The following is a 22,898-nucleotide window of genomic DNA, read 5'->3' as shown; positions in this document are numbered from 1 at the left end:
GGAATTTATATACATGTATGCATGTGTGAACAGAAACCAGTCCCGTATATATTATTCAGATCCCTAACATGAGGTGAGCTAAGTGATCATTTATTGCAATCCTTAACAAGAAAATAATGTGGACGAGCGTATAGTCTATAGCAAATGTGGTAGCTACATCGATCTACGTATGAGTGTAATTTGCAAAACGAGTGATGGAGAGTGAAAATAAACATTGATTAGCTACAAAATTAACATGTACAACACAAGAAAGCGGAACATTTTTTAATATGATAGAAACACGGTCCACTTGTATAGTATTTAATGTACTATAGTGTGCTTTCCGCGTACTGAAAAATCTTCCGGAGCAGATTATCATGGGATTTAGTTGTCTGGGTATTGGGTATGTATGTACCAGTCATACCAGGCAGCACATCGTGGTTGACTAACAAGCCAACACGTGTACTGATGCACCAGTAGTCGGCGAGTCCACAGCTTGTACGGTGCAAAGTACCCTTCACCTTTCATGTGCATGGAGATCCGAAAGTGATGACAGTTGGAGGTGACGATGTTATGTCTGATTCACTTTGATTTTTCAATAATTTAATCTTAATTAGCTAATAGCTAGGGTTTTAGCCGGACCAAAATCATAAAGGCTGTATTTTGGGTTGGGGCGGGTGACTTTTGACTTATTAGGGTTTCGAAAACAAGTACAAAACTAAACTAAAAACAGCTGCGCAGTATTTAAGGACGAGGATTTGTTAAGCGGTTCCATTTTCTGACAAACACGTTGCCGATTACAAAAAATGAGTTCTACAAGACTATTTTATGTTCATTTTACAGATCAGACATATATGTGCCAAACTAATGGTACATATATTTTAAAACCTCCATATCCAGAAGGAAGGAAAAAAATCTATATCGGTTTGCGTTTAAATACACTAAGATCTCATATGGATTTGTTAGAACATAAATCTTATATAATATATTGTTGATTGTGTGTCTCATATTACCATTGATTATGATGATCCATGGTGAAACCCCAATTATTTGCCTTATTTGGTGGTTTGTATGAATTGGATTTCAAATCTTGTTCGATTTAAAGTTATAAGATGAAATAGACATGACACTTCAATTTAAAAAAAGGGACACTTTGGATGCGGTCCCTAACTATCAATATCCTTTGATTGAAACCTTGTTAGTTTTTAGTTTTTGATTGAGGTCCCTGATATTAATGTAATAATGTAAGTTACTATATTTTTTTAATTAAAAATTAAAAATTGAAATTTGTAATTGTTTATATTAATGAGATTTTAAATAAAACCCATAATTATGGGATTAAAAATAATAAAATATAAATTATTCTCTCTATTATATTGTGTGTGTGTGTGTATACATATATGTATGGGTACATTAACCAAAATTAACAAAAAAAGTTATTGTACCAAAACATGGATACATTCTCAAATCAACGAAAAAGAATGTACCCATATAAGTTTAAACATGGATTAAAAAATTTGAATGGATTTTATATTAAAAATGGTACATTTTACATATAACAAATTGATATATTTGAGAATGGGTACATTTAAGATTAAAAAAATTGAAAAATTATATGAATGGGTACATTTAAGATTAAAAAATTGAGAATCTTTTTATATATAAAAAAAAACTAATAGGTACAAACTTAATTTAATTTAATTTTTTATTATTTTGGAAATGTTTGAATTGAAAATTAATTAGAAGTTTAATAGAGGTGTGAGTATTAAACCCTAAATTAATTACTAATTTTTATATTAAAAAAATTATATAATAAACATGTAAATTCATTATCACATTAATGCTAGGGACTTGAATCAAAATTTGAGAACTAATAAGGTGTTAGTCAATGAACAGTAAAAACTAGGGACCGGATACTAATTTAAAAATTAAAAGTTGACATCCATTTTTTACTTCAGTATACTTTCATTTAGTGCTCATTCAAAACCAAACGAGGACATAGGATATTGACCTTAACACTTCCATTCCATATGATCTTATGCAGGAGGATTGCGAGTGCATAAACGAAACAACTTAGAGTGCCAGTACTAAACTATAAGGTTGTGTTTGGTATGTGGAAAAGGAGAAATCATTTTCTTTCCCATGTTTGAATGAAAAACACAACAATGCTCTACAAAATGATTTGAAATGCTGATAATTAATAACATTTCCATAATCAAACCCTTTATTTGTCTTTTGGTTACATCGATCGCATCGACCTCCTACTACAAAGTAGTTGAGACTTGGGAAGGGCAGATCTTCTGAACATTTAAATTTCATCTCATTAAAAGCAACATTTTTTAGAGTTTTCATACGGAACTTTTGTATTGAGTTCATGAACTTCGTATACCTAGCTGTCAATGGGTATAACATATATTTCAGAGATATATATTTTGTTGGTGATAGTACGTACAGCCTATTGGTATATGATACTTTACTAATTCATATGCTTTTGTAGACTACTTTCCCACACACACACACACACACACACACACACACACATATATATATATATATGTATATGTATATGTATATAAACTAAGGTTTTTCGGCTACGCGTATATGCACTTTACATGGTTATTCTACGTATGCATGCAATAAAATAATTAAACTTTGATGTGGATAGAAGTTTAAAAATATATAGTACTTCTTATTGAACTAATAAAATCCACTTAAACGAATCCCTTTTGTTGGCCATTAGAGGGCAGATATTCAAAAGTTGTATGTCCAATGGCAGCAAAAATAGCACAAATTTGGCTTCATTATCCATGGCAACAAATACCTATTTCTACTTTTCACACACCTCTCTTAATTTTCGAAAAATTAATAACAGTGTGTGGGGTAAAATTGGGTGTGTGGATAGCAATATCGTAAAAGAAATGACTTTGATTTGGAAAGCACAAGTTTCAATACATGATTACGGCTCGAACCATTTTATGTAACATCCCACATCGCCCAGGGGAGTGAATCCTCTAAGCCTTATATGTATATTCTCATCTCTACCTAACACGAGGCCTTTTGGGAGCTCATTGGCTTCGAGTTCCATCGGAACTCCAAAGTTAAGTGAGTTCACACGAGTGCAATCCCATGATGGGTGACCTACTGGGAAGTTCTCGTATAAGTTCCCAGAAACAAAACCGTGAGGACGTGGTCGGGGCCCAAAGCGGACAATATCGTGCTACGACGGAGTCGAGCCCAGGATATGGTGGGGGCCTAGGCCGGGATGTGACAATTTGGTATCAAAGCCAATCCCTGGCCGAAAGTGTGCCAACGAGGACGTCGGACCCCCAAGGGGGGTGGCTTGTAACATCCCACATCGTCCAGGGGAGTGGATCCTCTAAGCCTTATATGTATATTCTCATCTCTACCTAGCACAAAGGCCTTTTGGGAGCTCATTGGCGGGTTCTATCGGAACTCCGAAGTTAAGCGAGTTCGCGCGAGAGCAATCCAATGATGGGTGACCTACTGGGAAATTCTCATGTGAGTTCCCAAAAACAAAACCGTGAAGGCGTGGTCGGGACCCAAAGCGGACAATATCGTGCTACGACGAAGTCGAGCCCGGGATATGGTGGGGGCCCGGGCCGGGATGTGACATTTTATATATGTCCTTCAAGACACAAAGAGTGATTAGTGTTATACTAATTATTTATTAGCTAATGCTTGAACATTATGGTGTATACACACACACACACACACACACACACACACACACACACACACACACACACACAAACACATATATCCTTGTTAATCTTTTTTTAAAAAGTAAATGCAACATCCTACCTCTCTCTCCTTATTATAAATAATATCGTTTGTTAAAAAAAAAGAAAAAGAAATGCAACACAAAGAGCACACATTTATATGTATCTCACATTGATTATTAGTGGGGTATAAAGTAGGTTGGCATAACTTAAATAGAAATGTATCGTACCAAAATACATATAGTAGTGTATATATATCATATATGTATTTTTCACACAGACAACCTATATATGTTTAGTTTTTTTTATGGGATACTTTGGATGTGGTCCCTAGTCCCTAACACTATTTGACTAAAACTTTAATGGTATTCAAAGTTTGATCAAAGTCCCTTGACTTTGTACACCTCATTATATTACTATTAATATTAATATTTTTATTGTTTTGACATTAATTGTTTGATATTTTATGAGATTTATAATCCTATAAATTTAAAATCCCTCATTATAATAGTATTAGAAACGGCTACAATAAAAAAATTCAAACATTTTGATTGAATAAATGGACAAAAATTAAGTAACAATAAGAAATAATAAATGGCAAAAGAATATATCCATAGTGTTAAAAAAAATTGGTACATTTTACAAAAAAAAATTGGTACATTTCACATATAACAAAGTGGTACATTAATAAAGAAGAATGGGTACATTATAAATAAATTAGGGTCCAAATAAAAGATTAAAAAATTATGAGTACAAATGAAATTTTAAAATATATGGGCGCAAAAAGAATTTAATACATGGGTACAAATAAAAACTAAAAAGAAAATACTACAAATTTTTAAAAAAGGTTGCAAATTAAAAGTTGGTACAAACTAAAAATATAAATATATGATACAAAGTTTAGCCATAAAACATAAATATACCATATGTAATTTTTCTATCATTGATTAATTATACAATATCACGTGACGGTATGTAACATCTCACATCACCCATGTAAGTGATCCTTAAATGTATATTCTCATCCCTACCTAGCACGAGGCCTTTTAGGAGCTCACTGGCTTTGGGTTTCGTAGGAACTCCGAAGTTAAGCGAGAAGGAGGCCAGAGCACTCCCAGGATGGGTGACCCACTGGGAAGTTGCTCGTGAGTTCCCAAAAACAAAACCGTGAGGGAATGGTAAGCCCAAAGCGAACAATATTGTGCTACGGTGGTGGAACGGGCCTGGGATGTGTGGACCCGGGCTGGGATGTGACACTGTAAACACATGGACACAAATACAAATAAAACTTTAAAAAATATGGGCACAAAAATAAATTAATATATGGGTACAAATTAAAACTGAATTGAAAATTGGTACAAATTAAAAATAAGTACAAACTAAAAATAAAAATATATGATAAAAAATTTAGCCATAAATATAAATATACTAATTGTAGCATTTTTAACACTAAAGGAATATATTTAAAAATAAAAAATATTTTATTATTGAAATAATTAATGATGTTATTAATACCCAAATGAATAAGATTTTAATCAATAGAATGACAAAAAGAGGGATGAGAACCTAATTTCTTCTTTTTTTTTATCTTGGACAGATAATATATATATATATATATATATGTATTTGTAATAATTAAAGATCCATATATTGCATAAGCTTGACTGTTTCTTGTATATGTGGATATTAAACAAAACACAAGCTTTAGACTTTTGAAGGGAGTTTTGTTGTTATTAACCCATCAAACCCCTTTTGCATTTTGGTATATTCAAGTCAACTTGTGGGACATATATAGCTCTAACTTTAGAAGCGAATGCATGGAAGTTTCAAAGACTTTGAGCTCACCCTTTCGAATAAATATATATACACATATATAGAACAAATTCAACACAGACCAATAGAATTAACACAACAATGCAAATTAATATACTCTAACAACTCATCATATCCATCCAAAACACTTCCATCAAACCAACTAATTAAATGCCAATTAGCTAGCTCCCTCTAATTAATCACCATCACAATTTATGTATGAATAGATAGAGAGGGATGTTATTTAAAAACACATTAATTAATACGCGCTAATACAAGCAAAATTTATATACAACAAAAAAATTCACCCATATTAAAACACGTATTAACAAATGCCGCCAATTAAAAGCTTGCGAGTTAAGCAACGTTACCCATATTAGTTGGAGGTACGACGGTTCTATATAATGACATAAATGCTGGCGACTATATGTGAAAGTCAATCTCACTTTGTAAATTAACTATGATTTCAAGTGAAACTGACTGATATATTGTATATAAACAATAAATTATGTGTGAGTTTCCATGAAAATTAGGTTTGATATATATAACATATAGTTCTTATAACTAATTACTTAATTATAATGGAAGAGTGCAAGAAAAGATTGCACCGTGTTCCTTGATTAATTTAACCAATTGTTCAATATTTAAGATCGAAACATCACTATGACTACAAGTCTACAAGTAATCTTTTTTAAATATAATTAATACTTAATTTGTACAAAAACAACAATGTTGGAAAATTATGTTACGCGTATATAGGGCTTGTTTAAATTATGATGAAGTCAAAGACTTATATTTGCTTGAAAAAAGAGGATAATAGGTGACAAGTCACGGTTATCTACCATTTTCGGGTCCAGAGAGGCTATGAAGAATTTCACCCTGCTCGTGGCCACAGTCAAATAAACTCACCAGCTAAGAGCATCGAACCAGGGACCCCCACAATTTTTTTGTCTATTGGGGAGCCGCAATCCGTGCTCTTACCACTGGGTCACTTGTTGTGATTAAGAAGTCAAAAATTTAGAGTAACGCTAAATCAACATGAAAAAATAAAATAGTAAATATTAATCGAAACAATTTTTAGACTTTTTTATTCTAATTGATGTCATACTGTTTTATTTGTTTATGTATATGTAACTTCATCGTGATCTTCATTTTAGTCTATTTAGAACGAGTAATATGTTGTTTTATTTTGTCATTTGTATGGAGTTTGGGGCACATACAAGATTTGCCTACATGGTTAAGTATCAAAATTAGTATTTGTATATGAACTCTTACAATTTCTTAGAAAGAGGGAAGAAGGAAGAGAAAATAGATATACTAAATTGTTTAATATTTAATCACAAGAATAAAGTCTAAAAACCAAAACAACAAACAAACAAATACATAAATTAAAGTTTTTTGGGTAGAACAAAAATAGTTTTAGTTTAGAAGAAAATGAAAATGCTTACAAATTTCGGTTCTTTTCCCAGTAAACCCCCCATGATCACGTGCTTGGAAAATGGACACTCCCTCTCTCCTCTGTGTAAACTCTCTCTCTCTCTCTCACTCACCTGTTCCTATATATTATTCATCAATGGAGGGTAGAGTTTGAAAAGCACAAGAGCTTTGTAAGGAAGAAAGAGAGAAACTAACTCCTTTTTAATCCAAACGAATCCTCTCAAACCAAACCAATCAAACCCTCTCACTCACCATTCAAATTCCAAACCTTCACTTCTATTTTTACTCAAAAATCTGTTTCTGCTCCTTCGTTGGCTCGCAAAATCCTCCTTCTAAGGTAACAATGCCCGGCTTTTAATTTCTTGGATGAAAGTTGGGATTTTTATGCTGTTTTGATGAAATGGGTTTTCTGGGTTTGCTCTTGGTTTCATGGAAATGTGCTTGTTTTTTTCATTGATTTTGTGACCTTTTCCGTTGTATACTCAATATTCTTGTAGTTTTTGTAGATCTAATCTCATGGTGGGTTTGTCTGATAGGTTCTTGTTCATGTTGGGATAATTTAACTGCATGCTTACACGGATAACAGCTCGATTTACGTTCATTAATGCTTTTATGCTGTATAATGGGTCGTCTGATATGAAACTAAAGCTCGTTCTTTTTGTTCTCTCAGGAGTCTGAATTGTCTGGGTTGCTAAAACCGAATGGGAATTTCCTTTTCTTGCCCATTTTCGCAGTACAGTGATTTGGAAAGTGGGTTGGATTCGATCATTGTGAAGTCCATAAGCTTTGGAGACAATGAAGTTAAAACTCCGGTCAGATCAGTTAGTTTCAATGGTGGTGATGCAGAACCCACAATAATGAAATCCTTAGGTTCCGGAAGGATGACACTTGAAACTTCTGTTAGCTTTAAAGGTAGAGAGTTGGAGAAAATGATGTTGCTCAAGGTTCCTTCGTTAGAAAAGAGCATGACCGTTGCATCAGTCAGCCCTCTCAGCAAAGAAATGAACGTTCCCTCCCCAAGATCAGATAGTCCTCTGGGAATGATCAGGCCCTTGCAACTTTTGGATCCCACCAGCCCCAAACACATGGCAGCAATTAAGTTGCAGAAAGTATACAAAAGTTTCCGAACCAGACGAAAGCTAGCAGATTGTGCAGTTCTTGTTGAACAGAGCTGGTATGCTTTTCATTATCATGCTCTAATCTTTCCATTTATGTAAAAAAAAATTAATGTGATTTTATCTCATTAATTTTAAATTCTTTGAAATAATGTAGGTGGAAGCTGTTAGATTTCGCTGAGCTCAAGCGGAGTTCTATATCATTCTTTGAAATTGAGAAACATGAAACTGCCATGTCGCGTTGGTCTAGAGCAAGGACCAGAGCCGCCAAGGTAAGACCAGATTGTATACTTACACTTCAAGTTTCTCATAATCTTTTCAGAAAAACTAAGTATTTCTTTGTCACTGCAGGTTGGAAAAGGTCTATCAAAGAATGAAAAGGCACAAAAGCTTGCTTTGCAGCATTGGCTTGAGGCGGTAAGTTGATTGCATTTGACTCTCAATTTTGTTCTTCTTCTATCTGTTATGACTCGAGCCATTACTGATCTCGATTCTTTGTTATTGATTAACAACAGATTGATCCAAGACATCGGTATGGACATAACCTACACTTTTACTACGTTGAATGGCTTCACTGTCAGAGTAGAGAACCGTTCTTCTACTGGCTAGACATAGGAGAAGGGAAGGAAGTAAATCTTGTTGAAAAATGCCCTCGATTGAAACTTCAACAGCAGTGTATCAAGTACCTTGGACCGGTGAGCTTTATGTCCTTATTGATAATCCTTTAATCTGTCTCTTCTCCCATTTTGTTTACTGATTTTTGTTCTGCTCAATGTAGATGGAAAGAATGGCCTATGAAGTTGTTGTGGAGGATGGAAAATTCTTGTACAAACAATCAGGGGAGCTTCTCCATACAACCGGAGAATCCGATGATACCAAATGGATTTTCGTTCTTAGTGCTTCTCGAACCTTATACGTTGGCAAGAAAAAGAAGGGGACGTTTCAACATTCAAGTTTTTTGGCTGGAGGAGCCACATCTGCTGCTGGGAGATTAGTTGTTGAAAACGGCATCCTTAAGGTATGGCTAGAATACGTACTACTCATAAGATCTTCCTTCTCTTTGCGTACATACCATCGTTTCGACGGCTATCTTTAGATGTTTTGATTGCTTCTAACGTTGATTTATTGTGAATTTCTACAGGCAGTTTGGCCTCACAGTGGTCACTATCGGCCTACAGAAGAAAATTTCAGAGACTTCGTCTCATTCCTTGAAGAGAACAATGTCGATCTCAAAGATGTTAAGGTATAAATTAAGAAAAATAAAATTTTATGTTCTGATTTAATAGGTTTCAAGAGAAAACTAGCGGAATATTTATCCTAAAAAGCTCGCTTTTCTGTATTTTCAGTTAAGTCCGGTTGATGAGGTAGAGGAGGGTTCACTTAGCAAGAAAAGAAGCAGTGCTCATATTAGATGCAACTCATCTGAAGAGGGCTTGATCCCAAATGTATGTGATTTAAAGGCTGAAGAGACCATTGAAGAAGACTTGATTCCGGAGGAGAATGATTCAATAGAACAAGCTGCTGCAGTCGAATCTCATATGTCAAGCCGGCTCCGCTGTGTTAGCAGAAAATTGTCTAATCTTGCAATCCCAAACAGGGAAAGGTATTTCGAGAAGGTAGAGAGCGCAACTGAACCCGCTGGTTCAAGTTGCAGCGGTATTCCAGTGGAAACTCCAGTTGATGGTTATGAAACGGTGGATGAAACTCTCCCATCAGAACAGGATTACATGGTTTCGAAGAAGAACTTGTTCGACGAAAACAATGATGAGACCGAGGGAGAAGCCATTCCTCAAGAATCAATTCTCAAAAGGATTAACTCGCACAAGGGAATGAAATCCTTCCAACTGGGAAGGCAGTTGTCTTGCAAATGGACAACGGGAGCTGGACCTCGCATTGGCTGTGTGAGGGACTATCCCTCGGAGCTCCAGTTCCGAGCTTTGGAGCATGTGAACTTGTCTCCAAGAAGTGCTGCCCGTTCGAGGTCATACTTCTCTCCTCGGACCACCAGCGCGCTGAGTCCAAGGGTGTTGACACCGGCAAAATGTGGCGGGGAGATGGAAGCACGCATAAGCTCCCCAGCACTTGAAAGAGTGAAGCTTTCTTTAAAAAGCATTAACCTTTCTAGAACTCGGTCATCCCAACTATCTACAGGAAGTACAGCAACCGCCATTGCTAATGTCTCGTGACTGAAAAATATAGATTCATATATTAATTTATTCTTTTGTGAATAAAAAAGATGACAAAGCAATTCTTTATCATTCTTTTCCTACACAAATCATGTATAAATTTATTTTTCATTAGTTCATCTTGTACAAAAGGAGATGACAAATCCTAGAATTTTGGTGGGTTTGACGCCCTTTTAATACAAATGATTCAAAATTTTCTTTATTAGATGTGTTTGACACTAATCATGAAATGTGTTGATGTTCTTGTTCAAGGCTCATTTAGATCTCAGAGGTTTTTATTTTTTACAATGATAACGTTAGTGAATTAAATAGTTAAATGTTAGAGGGGTGGAAATCGGTGAGGATTAAACTCTCATCAAAATGCATAGACATTATTATTTTGCACCACTACGGTAAACATTTTGTGTTCTATTTTTACTCTGAATAAAGCCCATTGCTTAACTCCTTTGTGCAAACCATTCTCACCAAGAACTCACGTACACTCGTGTAACTGTACGATATTTTGAACAAGTAACACATTATCACGTGTTAAAAATTGCCCGTGATACAACAATAACAACAACAACAAAGCTTTTTCCTATGAAGTGAGATCAGCTATATGAATCCTAGAACATCATTACGCTTGATTCTGTGTCATGTCCTCCGTTAGATCTAAGTACTCTAAGTCTTTTCTTAGAGTCTCTTCCAAAGTATTCCTAGGTCTTCATCTACCCTTTTGGCCCTAGACCTATGTCCCGTAGTCGCATTTTCTAACCGGATCGTCAGTAGGTCTTCGTTGCACATGTCTAAACCACAGTAATCGATTTTCTCTTATATTTCCTTCAATTTCGGTTACTCCTATTTTACCTCGGATATCCTCATTCCTAATCTTATCATTTCTCGTGTGCCCACACATCCAACGAAATATCCTCATCTCCGCTACACCCATTTTATGTACGTGTTGATGCTTCACCGCTCAACATTTCGTGATAGTCTGTTAAAATTACATAATGAAATATTTACACACATATGAAACTGTAATTTGTCATTCGTGACATAGAGTCAATTATTTTCGGAAGAGTAAACTGCCGATTTGCCCCTTGAACTATCACCCAACTTTCGATTTCCCCCTGAACTTTTTAATTGGAAAATTAAAGACTTAAACTAATTTTTTTGGCCGATTTGCCCCCTGCTGTTATTTTGCCCCTGCTGTTAATTTTGCATTCATTCCATCCAAATTTCTGTTAAATAGAAGCATGTGCACAACATGTGTGGGTAGTTCGGTCGCTTCATTCTTTAAAATAATTGAAAACCTTATATTTCTATAATATAAACCTATGCAAATATGTATGATTCTATAGCTTTTGTGTTTGAATGTATAGTGAAGTAACGTTTTTGTTCACAAATGAGAGTTATGTGGTTTGCACATGATAAAAGTTAACGTTAATTTGGATGAAATCTATTAAAAACTAACGGTAGAGATGAAATCAGCCAAAAAAATTAGTTTAAATCCTTAATTTTCCAATTAAAAAAATTAGAAGAAAAATCAAAAGTTGGAAGATAGTTCAGAGGCCAAATTGGCAATTTACTATTTTCGGAAAAACAGAAAACGCACACTCAAAACTTTATGCGGTTGGGCATGCATTGAATAGCAAACCAAAACATTATGACCAGTTAAGTCTTGAACCACTTGTCATGTTATCTACTACAGTAGACAAAATTCTCATCCCAAATCTGAACCTCAAGTTTCTTTTTACCGCATGCCAAGTTCAAAGCTTTACACTTTTGAGCCTCCAAGTTCTTACCTTCTTGAGCTCCACACGTGGCAGCAGCCATGGAAGCTCTGAGAATTTCATCTCTTCCCTCACCGCAATTTCCTACCAAATTTGACGAATCCCAACCCAAAAAACTTACCATCTCAGGATTTAACCCATACCCCACTTCGTCTTTTTCACCGTTGAAAGGAACCGCGTCATCAGCGTTCAAGACTTTCACCGCCGTACAATCCTCTGTTTCGACCGAGCCTGCAAACCCACCCGACCCATCACTCGAAAACCTGACCCAGGAGGAGAAATTCGACTGGTACGCCCAATGGTATCCGTTGATGCCGGTTTGCGATCTCGATAAGAGGGTCCCGCATGGAAAGAAGGTTTTGGGGATAGACGTGGTGGTGTGGTGGGACCGGAACGAGAGTGCTTGGAAGGTGTTCGATGATGCTTGTCCCCACAGGTTGGCGCCGTTGTCGGAAGGGAGGATTGATCAGTGGGGCAGGTTGCAGTGCGTCTATCACGGTTGGTGTTTTAATGGCTCCGGTGACTGCAAGTTCATCCCTCAAGCACCAACTGATGGCCCTCCGGTAAATAATCCTTTACTGAAAACCTTCATGCAAGAAAGATATAGATGTACGTACAGCTAGTTATTATGGTAAACCTTCGTACAAGTTAATTAGATAGATTGCTAGAGATGTCAAATAATACCATAGTTTTGCATAAAAAGTATGATTTTCCACTTTGATTGCTGTAGTTTCAGTGGTTGTGATTTGACGTCTTTGTGCTGTAGTTTATTAATTGTTGCAGTTCAAGGACGATGGCTTAATTATGTTGGATTTTCAACGGAATTGATGCTAGCTTTTTACACCTCCAAAAAGTCTAATTTTTCCTTTATATATGACGATTGTATGCTAATTATGTCGAAAAAATGACACAATTAAGTCATTGGCCTTCAATTGCAACAATTACACCACTCTTGGTGCCTAGAACGGGAAGGGATAACTTCCTTCGTGATTAATCCATCTAATTCCTAGACTATGACAAAAGTTGGAAGTTGGGGTTCATTTCTTATTTCAGCATTCATAGAATCTAGTGAGTTATCACCCAATCCTAGACACGAACTGTGGCCTTCGTAAACTATAGGGATTAAATCACGTCAATTGAAATATAGGGACCAATTTTAATGAACTTTAAACATTATTTATAGTAATAGTATTCCAAGTTTGAATCGAAACTCTTCTCTTGTTGTTCTTGCAGAAGTGGTTCTGTGGCAATAAACTATATGCTGTGCATGGTTTGTAGTTTAAATAAGATGATAGGGATGACACTTTCAACTTGCAGATTCACACGAATAAGAAAGCATGTGTAGCCGCTTATCCAACAACTGTGCAGAATGGCATTGTGTGGTTTTGGCCAAATTCCGATCCTCAATACAAAGATGTTCTTGCAGAGAAAAAACCTCCCTACATACCTGAACTAGATGATCCATCGTATAGTGGTCCAATGGGAAACAGAGAGATTCCTTACGGGTATGTAAAGATACTTTTTTTTCCTACCAGTTCTGATATGAAACTATTTTTCTACTGAGGCATAATGCTTCTTTATAAGAAACCTTGTGAATCTGCATCCAGGTCTTATTTTGTCTTTCATGTTCAAGAACTTTTAGGTGTATCAAATCTGAAATATTGAATTTTCATTTTTCAGTTTTCCTCTTAATAACTTTGCTTAATATCCTTATTGCAATTCCAGGTACGAGGTCTTGATTGAAAATCTTATGGACCCTGCTCATGTTCCATATGCGCATTATGGAATAATGCAAATGAGACAACCCAAAGGCAAATACTAGTTTATGCATCACTTTCATGAAGTTAATTTCACTTTGTATAGGAGGTTCAGGATGATTTAAAGTTCATTTCTTTACAGAGAAAGCTGATAGAGAAGGGGGTAGACCATTGGATTTGAGAGTTGAGAAGTTAGACATAAATGGTTTCATCGCAAAGCAGGAATGGGGTTGGAGTAAATTTTTGCCACCATGTGTATTCTACGGTTCTCCACTTGATCCACTTGAGCAGGGTAATGGGGCTGCATCATCAGCTGAAACCAAAAAGGTAGAACATTCTGTTTTTGTTCAAATCCTTTATCTTTAAATCCTTTTGTACATCTCTTTATGTGTATGGTGATTTGTGTAGGTGTCATCAGCCCAGCGGAGAAGTCTTCTAATTTTTATTTGTATCCCAGTTAGTCCGGGTAATAGCAGGTTGATATCGACCTTCCCAAGAAACTTCGGCATTTGGATTGATAAGATTGTTCCGCGGTGGATGTTTCATATTGGACAAAATCTGGTTCTGGACTCCGATATATATCTTCTTCATGTTGAGGTGACTTTTAACTCTTGATAGTAGGTTTAGAAATCTTCTCAAAAAAAATAGTAGGTTTAGAAATTATCTTGCTTTTCACTTGCTGAATGTGTAAGACTTGGTTGAGGCTTTTCTTCTGAACAATAAGAAAAACATTCTATTGAGTTAAAGTGTGCAGCTGCATGACCACAGAATACGAGTCTTTGGTGAATCTCTTATCGCACTTATTCTTGCCTGAGTCTTGAGTTCTTCGTACAGGAACGTAAGATAATGGAAGCTGGCCCTGCCCAGTGGCAAAAAGCATGTTTTGTGCCAACAAAGTCAGATGCCCTTGTGGTTGGTTTCAGAAAATGGTTAAACAAGTACGCTGGCGGTCAGGTAGATTGGAGAGGCAAGTTCAGTGGGGCTCTTCCCCCCACTCCTCCTAGAGAACAGTTGCTGGACAGGTAACTTTCACATAGTTATGAAGCAGGATTCAAACAACAAATTGATTACTTAGTTTCAGAAAATTAGAACAGTTTATATGGGAAATTCTGATGGCATCAAAGTAGATCATAGCGGTCTCGAAAATATGCTAAAATTTGGTGTTCCTGCAACTTTTACAAACCTGATCTGTTATAACACACCTTCAAGCATCTCTCAGTTTGTTCTTCGAGTCTTCAGGCCAGCAAAAGATATAGAAATTTCCAGCACACATTCGAAAAATTTGGGTTTATTAGTTGAAATGCAAGCATTTGCTTTGCCAGGTTGTGTCATGGCCATAAGAACTAAGTTGGAGAGTGTTAAAACTTAAAAGTCCTCTTATTGTTGAATCATCATCGACGGGGGTTTGCACAACCTTTTCAGGTACTGGTCCCATGTGGTAAACTGCAGCAGTTGCAGTGCCGGATACAAAGGTCTGAAAGTGCTCGAAGTTGTATTGCAGTTTGCCGCTTTTGCTTTAGTGGGAATTGTTGCTGCAACCAAGCAGGCTGCCATATCAGTGGCTGCAAGAACTACGCTCGTTGCAGCAGCTATACTATCATTTGCAGCTTCAAAATGGTTGGCATACTTTATCTACAAACAGTTTCACTTTCATGACTACAACCATGCTTTCCGGTGATCTGGTTAATCTTCGCTCACCGTGCGTTTAGCTTAATACAACAATAAACACCGCGCGGGGTAATGTAATTACGAAGCATACGTGATCCGAATGCATGTAAACTAAACACTGTTGAGCATGAGTTTGTACGCCATACAAAGAGTATCATGCTAATGTCAATGTTGTCTATTGGATAATGTGGATCATCTCTCAGTTTGGTAAATGGTTGCATTCCGTATCGTTCGTTGCATAGAGTTAGTTATTTTCCTAAAATCATCACCTAAAAAATAAAAGAAAAAGGGAAAAACAGAAAAGGAACAAAACATTATGTGGTTGGGCATGCATTGAATAGCAAACTAAAACATTATGACCAGTTAAGCCTTGAACCACTTGTCATGTTATCCACTTCTGTCGACAAAATTCTCATCCCAAATCTGCACCTCAAGTTTCTTTTTACTGCATGCCACGTTCAAAGCTTTACACTTTTGAGCCTCCAAGTTCTTACCTCGTTGAGCTCCATACGTGGCACCAGCCATGGAAGCTCTGAGAATTTCATCTCTTCCCTCACTGCAATTTCCCACCAAATTTGACAAATCCCAACCCAAAAAACTTACTATCTCAGGATTTAACCCGCACCCCACTTCATCTTTTTCACCGTTTCAAGGGACCGCATCATCAGCATTCAAGACTTTCACCGCCGTACAATCCTCTGTTTCGACCGAGCCTGCAAACCCACCGGACCCATCACTCGAAAACCCGACCCAGGAGGAGAAATTCGACTGGTACGCCCAATGGTATCCGTTGATGCCGGTTTGCGATCTCGATAAGAGGGTCCCGCATGGAAAGACGGTTTTGGGGATAGACGTGGTGGTGTGGTGGGACCGGAACGAGAGTGCTTGGAAGGTGTTCGATGATGCTTGTCCGCACAGGTTGGCGCCGTTGTCGGAAGGGAGGATTGATCAGTGGGGCAGGTTGCAGTGCGTCTATCACGGTTGGTGTTTTAATGGCTCCGGCGACTGCAAGTTCATCCCTCAAGCACCAACTGATGGCCCTCCGGTAAATAATCCTTGACTGAAAACCTTCATGCAAGTAAGATATAGATATACGTACAGCTAGTTATTATGGTAAACCTTCGTACAAATTAATTAGATAGACTGCTAGAGATGTCACATAATACCATAGATTTGCATGAAAAAGTATGATTTTGGTCACTGTAGTTTCTGCGAATTTTCCACTTTGATTCCTGTAGTTTCAGTTGTTATGATTTGACGTCCTTGTGTTGTTGTAGTTTACTAATTGTTGCAGTTCAAGGACGATGGCTTAATTATGTTAGATTTTCAACGGAATTAGTGCGTGAAAGCATGCAGTAATGCTAGCTTTTTACATCTCCAAAAAGTCTAATTTTTCCTTTTTATATGACGATTGTATACTAATTATGTTGAAAAAATGACACAATTAAAGTCATTGGCCTTCAATTGCAACAGTTACACCACTCTTGGTGCCTAGAACGGGAAGGGATAATTTCCTTCGTGATTAATCCATCTAATTCCTCGACTATGACAAAACTTGGAAGTTGGGGTTCCTTTCTTATTTCAGCATTCATAGAATCTAGTGAGTTATCATCCAATCCTAGACACGAACTGTGGCCTTCGTAAGCTGTAGGGATTAAATCATGTCAATTGAAACTATAGGGACCAATTTTAATGAACTTTAAACATTAGTTATAGTAATAGTATTCCAAGTTTGAATCGAAACTCTTTTCTTGTTGTTCCTGCAGAAGTGGTTCTATGGCAATAAACTATATGCTGTGCATGGTTTGTAGTTTAAATAAGATGATAGGGATGACACTTTCAACTTGCAGATTCACACGAATAAGAAAGCATGTGTAGCCGCTTATCCAACAACCGTGCAGAATGGCATTGTGTGGTTTTGGCCAAATTCCGATCCTCAATACAAAGATGTTCTTGCAGAGAAAAAACCTCCCTACATACCTGAACTAGATGATCCTTCGTATAGTGGTCCAATGGGAAACAGAGAGATTCCTTACGGGTATGTAAAGATACTTTTTTTCTACCAGCTCTGATATGAAACTATTTTTCTACTGAGGCATAATGCTCCTTTATAAGCAACCTTGTGAATCTGCATCCAGGTCTTATTTCGTCTTTCATGTTCAAGAACTTTTAGGTGTATCGATCTGAAATATTGAATTTTCATTTTTCAGCTTTTCCTCTTAATAACTTTGTTTAATATCTTTGTTGCAATTCCAGGTACGAGGTCTTGATTGAAAATCTTATGGACCCTGCTCATGTTCCATATGCGCATTATGGAATAATGCAAACGAGACAACCCAAAGGCAAATACCAGTTTATGCATCACTTTCTTGAAGTTAATTTCACTTTGTATAGGAGGTTCAGGGTGATTTACAGTTCATTTCTTTACAGAGAAAGCTGATAGAGAAGGGGGTAGACCATTGGATTTGAGGGTTGAGAAGTTAGACATAAATGGTTTCATCGCAAAGCAGGAATGGGGTCGGAGTAAATTTTTGCCACCATGTGTGTTCTACGCTTCTCCACTTGATCCGCTTGAGCAGGGTAATGGGGCCGCATCATCAGCTGAAACCAAAAAGGTAGAACATTCTGTTTCTGTTCAAATCCTTTATCTTTTTATCCTTTTGTACATCTCTTTATGTGTATGGTGATTTGTGTAGGTGTCATCAGCCCAGCGGAGACTTCTTCTAATTTTTATTTGTATCCCAGTTAGTCCGGGTAATAGCAGGTTGATATGGACCTTCCCAAGAAACTTCGGCATTTGGATTGATAAGATTGTTCCGAGGTGGATGTTTCATATTGGACAAAATCTGATTCTGGACTCCGATTTATATCTTCTTCATGTTGAGGTGACTTTTAACTCTTGATAGTAGATTTAGAAATTATCTTGCTTTTCACTTGCTGAATGTGTTAGACGTTACTTTTTCGGTTGAGGCTTTTCTTCTGAACAATAAGAAAAACATTCTATTGAGTTAAAGTGTGCAGATGCATGAACACGGAATAAGAGTCTTTGGTGAATCTCTTATCGTACTTATTCTTACCTGAGTCTTGAGTTCTTCATACAGGAACGTAAGATAATGGAAGCAGGCCCTGCCCAGTGGCAAAAAGCATGTTTTGTGCCAACAAAGTCAGATGCCCTTGTGGTTGGTTTCAGAAAATGGTTAAACAAGTACGCTGGCGGTCAGGTAGATTGGAGAGGCAAGTTCTGTGGGGCTCTTCCCCCCACTCCTCCTAGAGAACAGTTGCTGGACAGGTAACTTTCACATATTAATGAAGCAGGATTCAAACAACAATTTGATTACTTAGTTTCAGAAAATTAGAACGGTTTTTATGGGAAATTCTGATGGCATCAAAGTAGATCATAGCGGTCTTGAAAATATGCTAAAATTTGGTGGTCCTGCAACTTTTAGAAACCAGATCTGTTATAACACACCTTCAAGCATCTCTTAGTTTGTTCTTCAAATCTTGAGGCCAGCAAAAGATAGAAATTTCCAGCACACATTCGAAAATTTTGGGTTTATTAGTTGAAATGCAAGCATTTTCCTTGCCAGGTTGTGTCATGGCCATAAGAAGTTAAGAACTAAGTTGGAGAGTGTTAAAACTTAAAAATCCTCTTATTGTTGAATCATCATCGACGGGTGTTTGCACCACCTTTCAGGTACTGGTCCCATGTGGTAAACTGCAGCAGTTGCAGTGCCGGATACAAAGGTCTGAAGGTGCTTGAAGTTGTATTGCAGTTTGCCGCTTTTGCTTTAGTGGGAATTGTTGCTGCAACCAAGCAGGCTGCCATATCTGTGGCTGCAAGAACTACGCTCGTTGCAGCAGCTATACTATCATTTGCAGCTTCAAAATGGTTGGCTTACTTTATCTACAAACAGTTTCACTTTCATGACTACAACCATGCTTTCCGGTGATCTGGTTAATCTTCGCTCACCGCGCATTTAGCTTAATACAACACTAAACACCGCGCGGGGTAATGTAATTATGATACTACGTGATCCGAATGCATGTAAACTTAAACACTGTTGAGCATGAGTTTGTACACTGTACAAAGAGTATCATGCTAATGTCAATGTTGTCTATTGGGTAATGTGATTGGGTAATGTGGATCATCTCTCAGATTGATAAATGGTTGCATTCCGTTTCGGGAGAACGTCTCGTTTCATATACCCCGAATCTCAATCGCCATTTCCGGTGGAAGATCTTGGATAGTCAAGTGATGTTTAGTAGTCGAACATTCAACTTTAACCAACACTTTCGAACAAAATCTTGCACGATTTTACGAGGTCTTGTTTAGGCCCAAACAAAAAGTATGGTCTAAATTTTAGGCCCTCTCAAATCCATGTATCCAAAAGGGCCCTAACAAAAGTACTTGTCCTACTAGACGACCGACGCGGGCAAATGCAAGCAGTGCAAAGTGGAACATTCACAAAGACAAGCAAACTAATGTCATCTCCAACCGAAGGGTCTAGAGGGTCAAAAATAACTCGAAAATCTTCTCTAACAGTGGGTCAAGCCAAAGGGCTGGTGGGTCCCAATGAATAAAAAAATGTCAAATGACCAACCGACTGACCATCTTTAATCAGCTAGCCAGCGGGCTGGCTAGCCCAATTTCATTTGTTTTTTTGTTCTTTTCCATTTGCCTAGCTCACTTTAGGGTTTAGGGCTCAGGTCTTTTTTTTGTCTTAGCCCATTATTTGTTTTTTATACCCAGCCCACTTTTCTGTTTTTTTTTTTGACCTTTTTTTTAATTTGTAATTTTTTTTTCTTACACAATTTCTCACATATTTTTCATCATTTCATACTATCTTACCTCATTTTATTTCAATTCTTCACATTCCATATTATAGCCCTTTGTCCCTTTGTTGGAAACGGTTTTTTGTGACAGGTTTAAAATGAGCTATATGGCTCTAGATTGAAGATGATAAAAAATATAATCCTGAGCTGTTCGTTAAAATATTAATATATTAATTTCTCGAAAAATTGCTTAACCGACAGCTCCCTCGCTGTCGCTTGCAACTGAAGCTCCCCAAGTCCAACGCACTCCTTTACTTCCTCACTCCAAATCTGTCACGCGCGACATTAACAGCCAACCCACCGTCCTCAAAACAAATGTAAACAAAAAAACCAGTGAAGTAAAACTAAAGTAACACACTTTGGTGTCTCTCGCTGCAGATCTCCATTAATCAACTGTAAGTAAATCCCCAGCTCCAAATCTCTGCTTTCTTTCCCCATTCATTTTCTTCCACTTTCTCTAAAAACCCATCATTTTTTTTCATGCATTCATAAGATCCGATCGGTTTTCCCACCTGGGTTTTCTCGATAACCCATGAAAGAATCGAATCCGGCCACCGAGCCCATCGGGCAAAACATCATCAAAATCATCAGCAACCTCTGTTTCTCAGTTTTTGTCTTTTCGGTGCTTATAATCACTGTAATTGCCATCACCTACCAACCCCCAGATCCGTGGCTGGAGTCAGCTCCGGCCTTAACAAAACTCTTCACCGATTCCGAGAACGCCACTTTCAAAGATGACAACTCTGTCCTCACAACCGGCGAGGATTTACCTCTTGCCCCCGCCGTAGCCCCGGTTTCTTCGGGTTTTGCAGTCATTACGGAGTCTGTGATTGCGAAAGCCGAAGCCGAGGTCTCTAATTCGACCAATTCGACCCTGTCGGACGGGTTGAATTGTGAGGATTTGGAGAGAGTGAATTGCTCGGACCCACGGGCTTTGATTGCGGTGGAGAGATTTAATTTGAGGATATTTAAGAACATCGTGTTCTTGGAGTATCAGACGCCGGTTAATGGGTCGAAGGCGGATGAATGTGATGTGTTGTGGAAGTTTAGGAACAAAAAGGAGAAGTCTTGGAGGAAGTATAGGGATTTTAGGAGGTTTAAGCTCGGATTCGGAGTGAATTGTACTTATAAGGTGGTGCACGCCGGAAGGTGGCATTCGGGTATTAATGCGAGGAGAGCGAGGAGGATTAGTAGTAATGGCACCAGGGGTGGTGGGAAGGCTAGAAGCACCCCACCAGTTCGTGATGAACAGATCAATGATACGATCCCTAGCCTGGGATCGGATAAGAATTTTAGGAGGGGGAGGTACTTGTACTATTCGCGCGGAGGGGATTATTGCAAGGGGATGAATCAGTTCCAATGGAGTTTCTTGTGTGGTTTAGGTGAGGCTATGTATTTGAACAGGACATTTGTGATGGATTTGAGTGTCTGCTTGGCAGGGAGTTATACTCTGAGTAATAAAGATGAGGAAGGGAAAGATTTTCGGTATTACTTTGATTATGAACATCTCAAGGAAACTGCCTCAATTGTGGATGAGGATGAATTTCTGCGGGATTGGAAGAAGTGGGATCAGAGCCATAAGAGGAAAGTGCCCATTAAGAAGGTTGCGAGCCATAAGGTGACGCCAATGCAGCTCAAGAAAGAGAGGAGCACTATTATATCGAGGCAGTTTGATGGGCCGGAGCCAGAAAATTACTGGTACAGGGTGTGTGAAGGACAGGCTGCTAAGTACGTTCAGAGGCCGTGGCATGCCTTGTGGAAATCGAAGAGATTGATGAATATTGTTACGGAGATCAGCGGGCGGATGGACTGGGATTTTGATGCTGTTCATGTTGTGCGAGGAGAGAAGGCGCAGAATAAGCAGCTTTGGCCTCACCTTGATTATGATACGTCCCCAGAGATGCTTCTTAACAAGGTCAAGACGATGGTGCAGCCTTGGAGGAATCTGTATATAGCCACTAACGAACGGTTCTACAATTACTTCGATAAACTGAGGTCTCAGTACAAGGTTCATTTGCTTGATGACTACAAAGAACTTTGGAGTAACACGAGTGAGTGGTACAATGAGACTTGCAATTTAAACAACGGACGATCAGTTGAGTTCGATGGATACATGAGGGTTGAAGTCGATACCGAGGTTCTTTACAGGGCAAAGACGCGTGTGGAAACATTCTATAATTTGACGGCAGATTGCAAGGACGGAATCAACACATGCTGACCAGGTTGGAGAAAAATCTAGTTCCCTATTCCATATTTTGATTCGCTTTTCGAATGATACAGTTGAATTCGTGTGAGGCTTATTGCTGTTATTTGCTTGTTCTTCTATTATATTGGATGTTGGCATTTCTTATTGATCACAGCAAAGTCTATATATGTTGTATTATAGATTCAACTCATTTTGTCTTTCACATCAATTTTAGCTCTTACAAGTTGTAGTCAATTCCATTGAACAAAAAACTGAATTGAAAAGTGGAGTCGAAGGTTTAAAACTTTAGATCGATGCAACACATTTAGATTTTCATTTCAACCTGCAGATTCTGAAACTTTTTTCATCGGTTTAACTCCGAAATTCCTCATGTAGCTTTAAATGCTATTCTTT

At 37.7% G+C, this 22,898-nt stretch overlaps 3 protein-coding genes across 7 annotated transcripts; all 3 read left to right on the top strand.

Annotated features, from left to right (window-relative positions):
• Positions 1 to 7,046: 7,046 nt before the first annotated feature.
• LOC126591571 (IQ domain-containing protein IQM2-like) lies at positions 7,047 to 10,471 on the top strand. Its single transcript, XM_050257303.1, has 8 exons — positions 7,047 to 7,305; positions 7,639 to 8,142; positions 8,241 to 8,355; positions 8,435 to 8,500; positions 8,599 to 8,778; positions 8,862 to 9,101; positions 9,225 to 9,326; positions 9,430 to 10,471. The coding sequence occupies exons 2-8, from the start codon at positions 7,670 to 7,672 to the stop codon at positions 10,267 to 10,269; spliced, it is 2,016 nt and encodes a 671-aa protein (XP_050113260.1). The 5' UTR covers positions 7,047 to 7,305; positions 7,639 to 7,669; the 3' UTR covers positions 10,270 to 10,471.
• Positions 10,472 to 11,972: 1,501 nt separating this feature from the next.
• LOC126591576 (protochlorophyllide-dependent translocon component 52, chloroplastic-like) lies at positions 11,973 to 19,592 on the top strand. Of its 5 annotated transcripts, none has more exons than XM_050257313.1 (8): positions 11,973 to 12,604; positions 13,359 to 13,546; positions 13,767 to 13,852; positions 13,941 to 14,125; positions 14,207 to 14,395; positions 14,633 to 14,820; positions 15,221 to 15,278; positions 19,219 to 19,592. In XM_050257313.1, exons 1-8 carry the CDS (start codon positions 12,083 to 12,085, stop codon positions 19,414 to 19,416), a joined length of 1,614 nt encoding a protein of 537 aa, XP_050113270.1. In that variant the 5' UTR covers positions 11,973 to 12,082; the 3' UTR covers positions 19,417 to 19,592. The 5 variants fall into 5 exon arrangements, with proteins under 5 accessions (XP_050113270.1, XP_050113269.1, XP_050113268.1 ...); XM_050257310.1 differs by lacking the exons at positions 13,359 to 13,546; positions 13,767 to 13,852; positions 13,941 to 14,125; ... (1 more) ...; positions 14,633 to 14,820; positions 15,221 to 15,278 and adding exons at positions 16,212 to 16,511; positions 17,317 to 17,504; positions 17,723 to 17,808; ... (1 more) ...; positions 18,163 to 18,351; positions 18,568 to 18,755 and having other exon boundaries at positions 12,048 to 12,304; positions 19,161 to 19,592; XM_050257309.1 differs by lacking the exons at positions 13,359 to 13,546; positions 13,767 to 13,852; positions 13,941 to 14,125; ... (1 more) ...; positions 14,633 to 14,820; positions 15,221 to 15,278 and adding exons at positions 16,359 to 16,511; positions 17,317 to 17,504; positions 17,723 to 17,808; ... (1 more) ...; positions 18,163 to 18,351; positions 18,568 to 18,755 and having other exon boundaries at positions 12,048 to 12,451; positions 19,161 to 19,592.
• A 936-nt stretch (positions 19,593 to 20,528) lies between these two features.
• Positions 20,529 to 22,793, top strand: LOC126591575 (uncharacterized). The gene has a single exon (XM_050257308.1). The coding sequence runs from the start codon at positions 20,832 to 20,834 to the stop codon at positions 22,515 to 22,517; it is 1,686 nt and encodes a 561-aa protein (XP_050113265.1). The 5' UTR covers positions 20,529 to 20,831; the 3' UTR covers positions 22,518 to 22,793.
• The last annotated feature ends 105 nt before the right edge of the window (positions 22,794 to 22,898 follow it).

This window comes from Malus sylvestris, chromosome 11 (assembly GCF_916048215.2).
Source record: "Malus sylvestris chromosome 11, drMalSylv7.2, whole genome shotgun sequence".
Classification (NCBI taxonomy): Eukaryota; Viridiplantae; Streptophyta; class Magnoliopsida; order Rosales; family Rosaceae; genus Malus; species Malus sylvestris.
Note: the sequence above shows the minus strand (reverse complement) of the source record. Positions and strands in the feature narration are given on the sequence as shown.

Bases quoted from the DNA above. Each gene is read 5' to 3' on its own strand.
- LOC126591576 (XM_050257313.1), top strand. From the start codon at position 12,083: ATGGAAGCTCTGAGAATTTCATCTCTTCCCTCACCGCAATTTCCTACC. The intron at 13,853-13,940 runs GCAAATACTAGT...ATTTCTTTACAG, and splicing joins GCAAATGAGACAACCCAAAG to AGAAAGCTGATAGAGAAGGG. The intron at 14,396-14,632 runs GTGACTTTTAAC...TTCTTCGTACAG, and splicing joins TATATCTTCTTCATGTTGAG to GAACGTAAGATAATGGAAGC.
- LOC126591575 (XM_050257308.1), top strand. From the start codon at position 20,832: ATGAAAGAATCGAATCCGGCCACCGAGCCCATCGGGCAAAACATCATC.
- LOC126591571 (XM_050257303.1), top strand. From the start codon at position 7,670: ATGGGAATTTCCTTTTCTTGCCCATTTTCGCAGTACAGTGATTTGGAA. The intron at 8,143-8,240 runs GTATGCTTTTCA...GAAATAATGTAG, and splicing joins GTTCTTGTTGAACAGAGCTG to GTGGAAGCTGTTAGATTTCG. The intron at 9,327-9,429 runs GTATAAATTAAG...CTGTATTTTCAG, and splicing joins TCGATCTCAAAGATGTTAAG to TTAAGTCCGGTTGATGAGGT.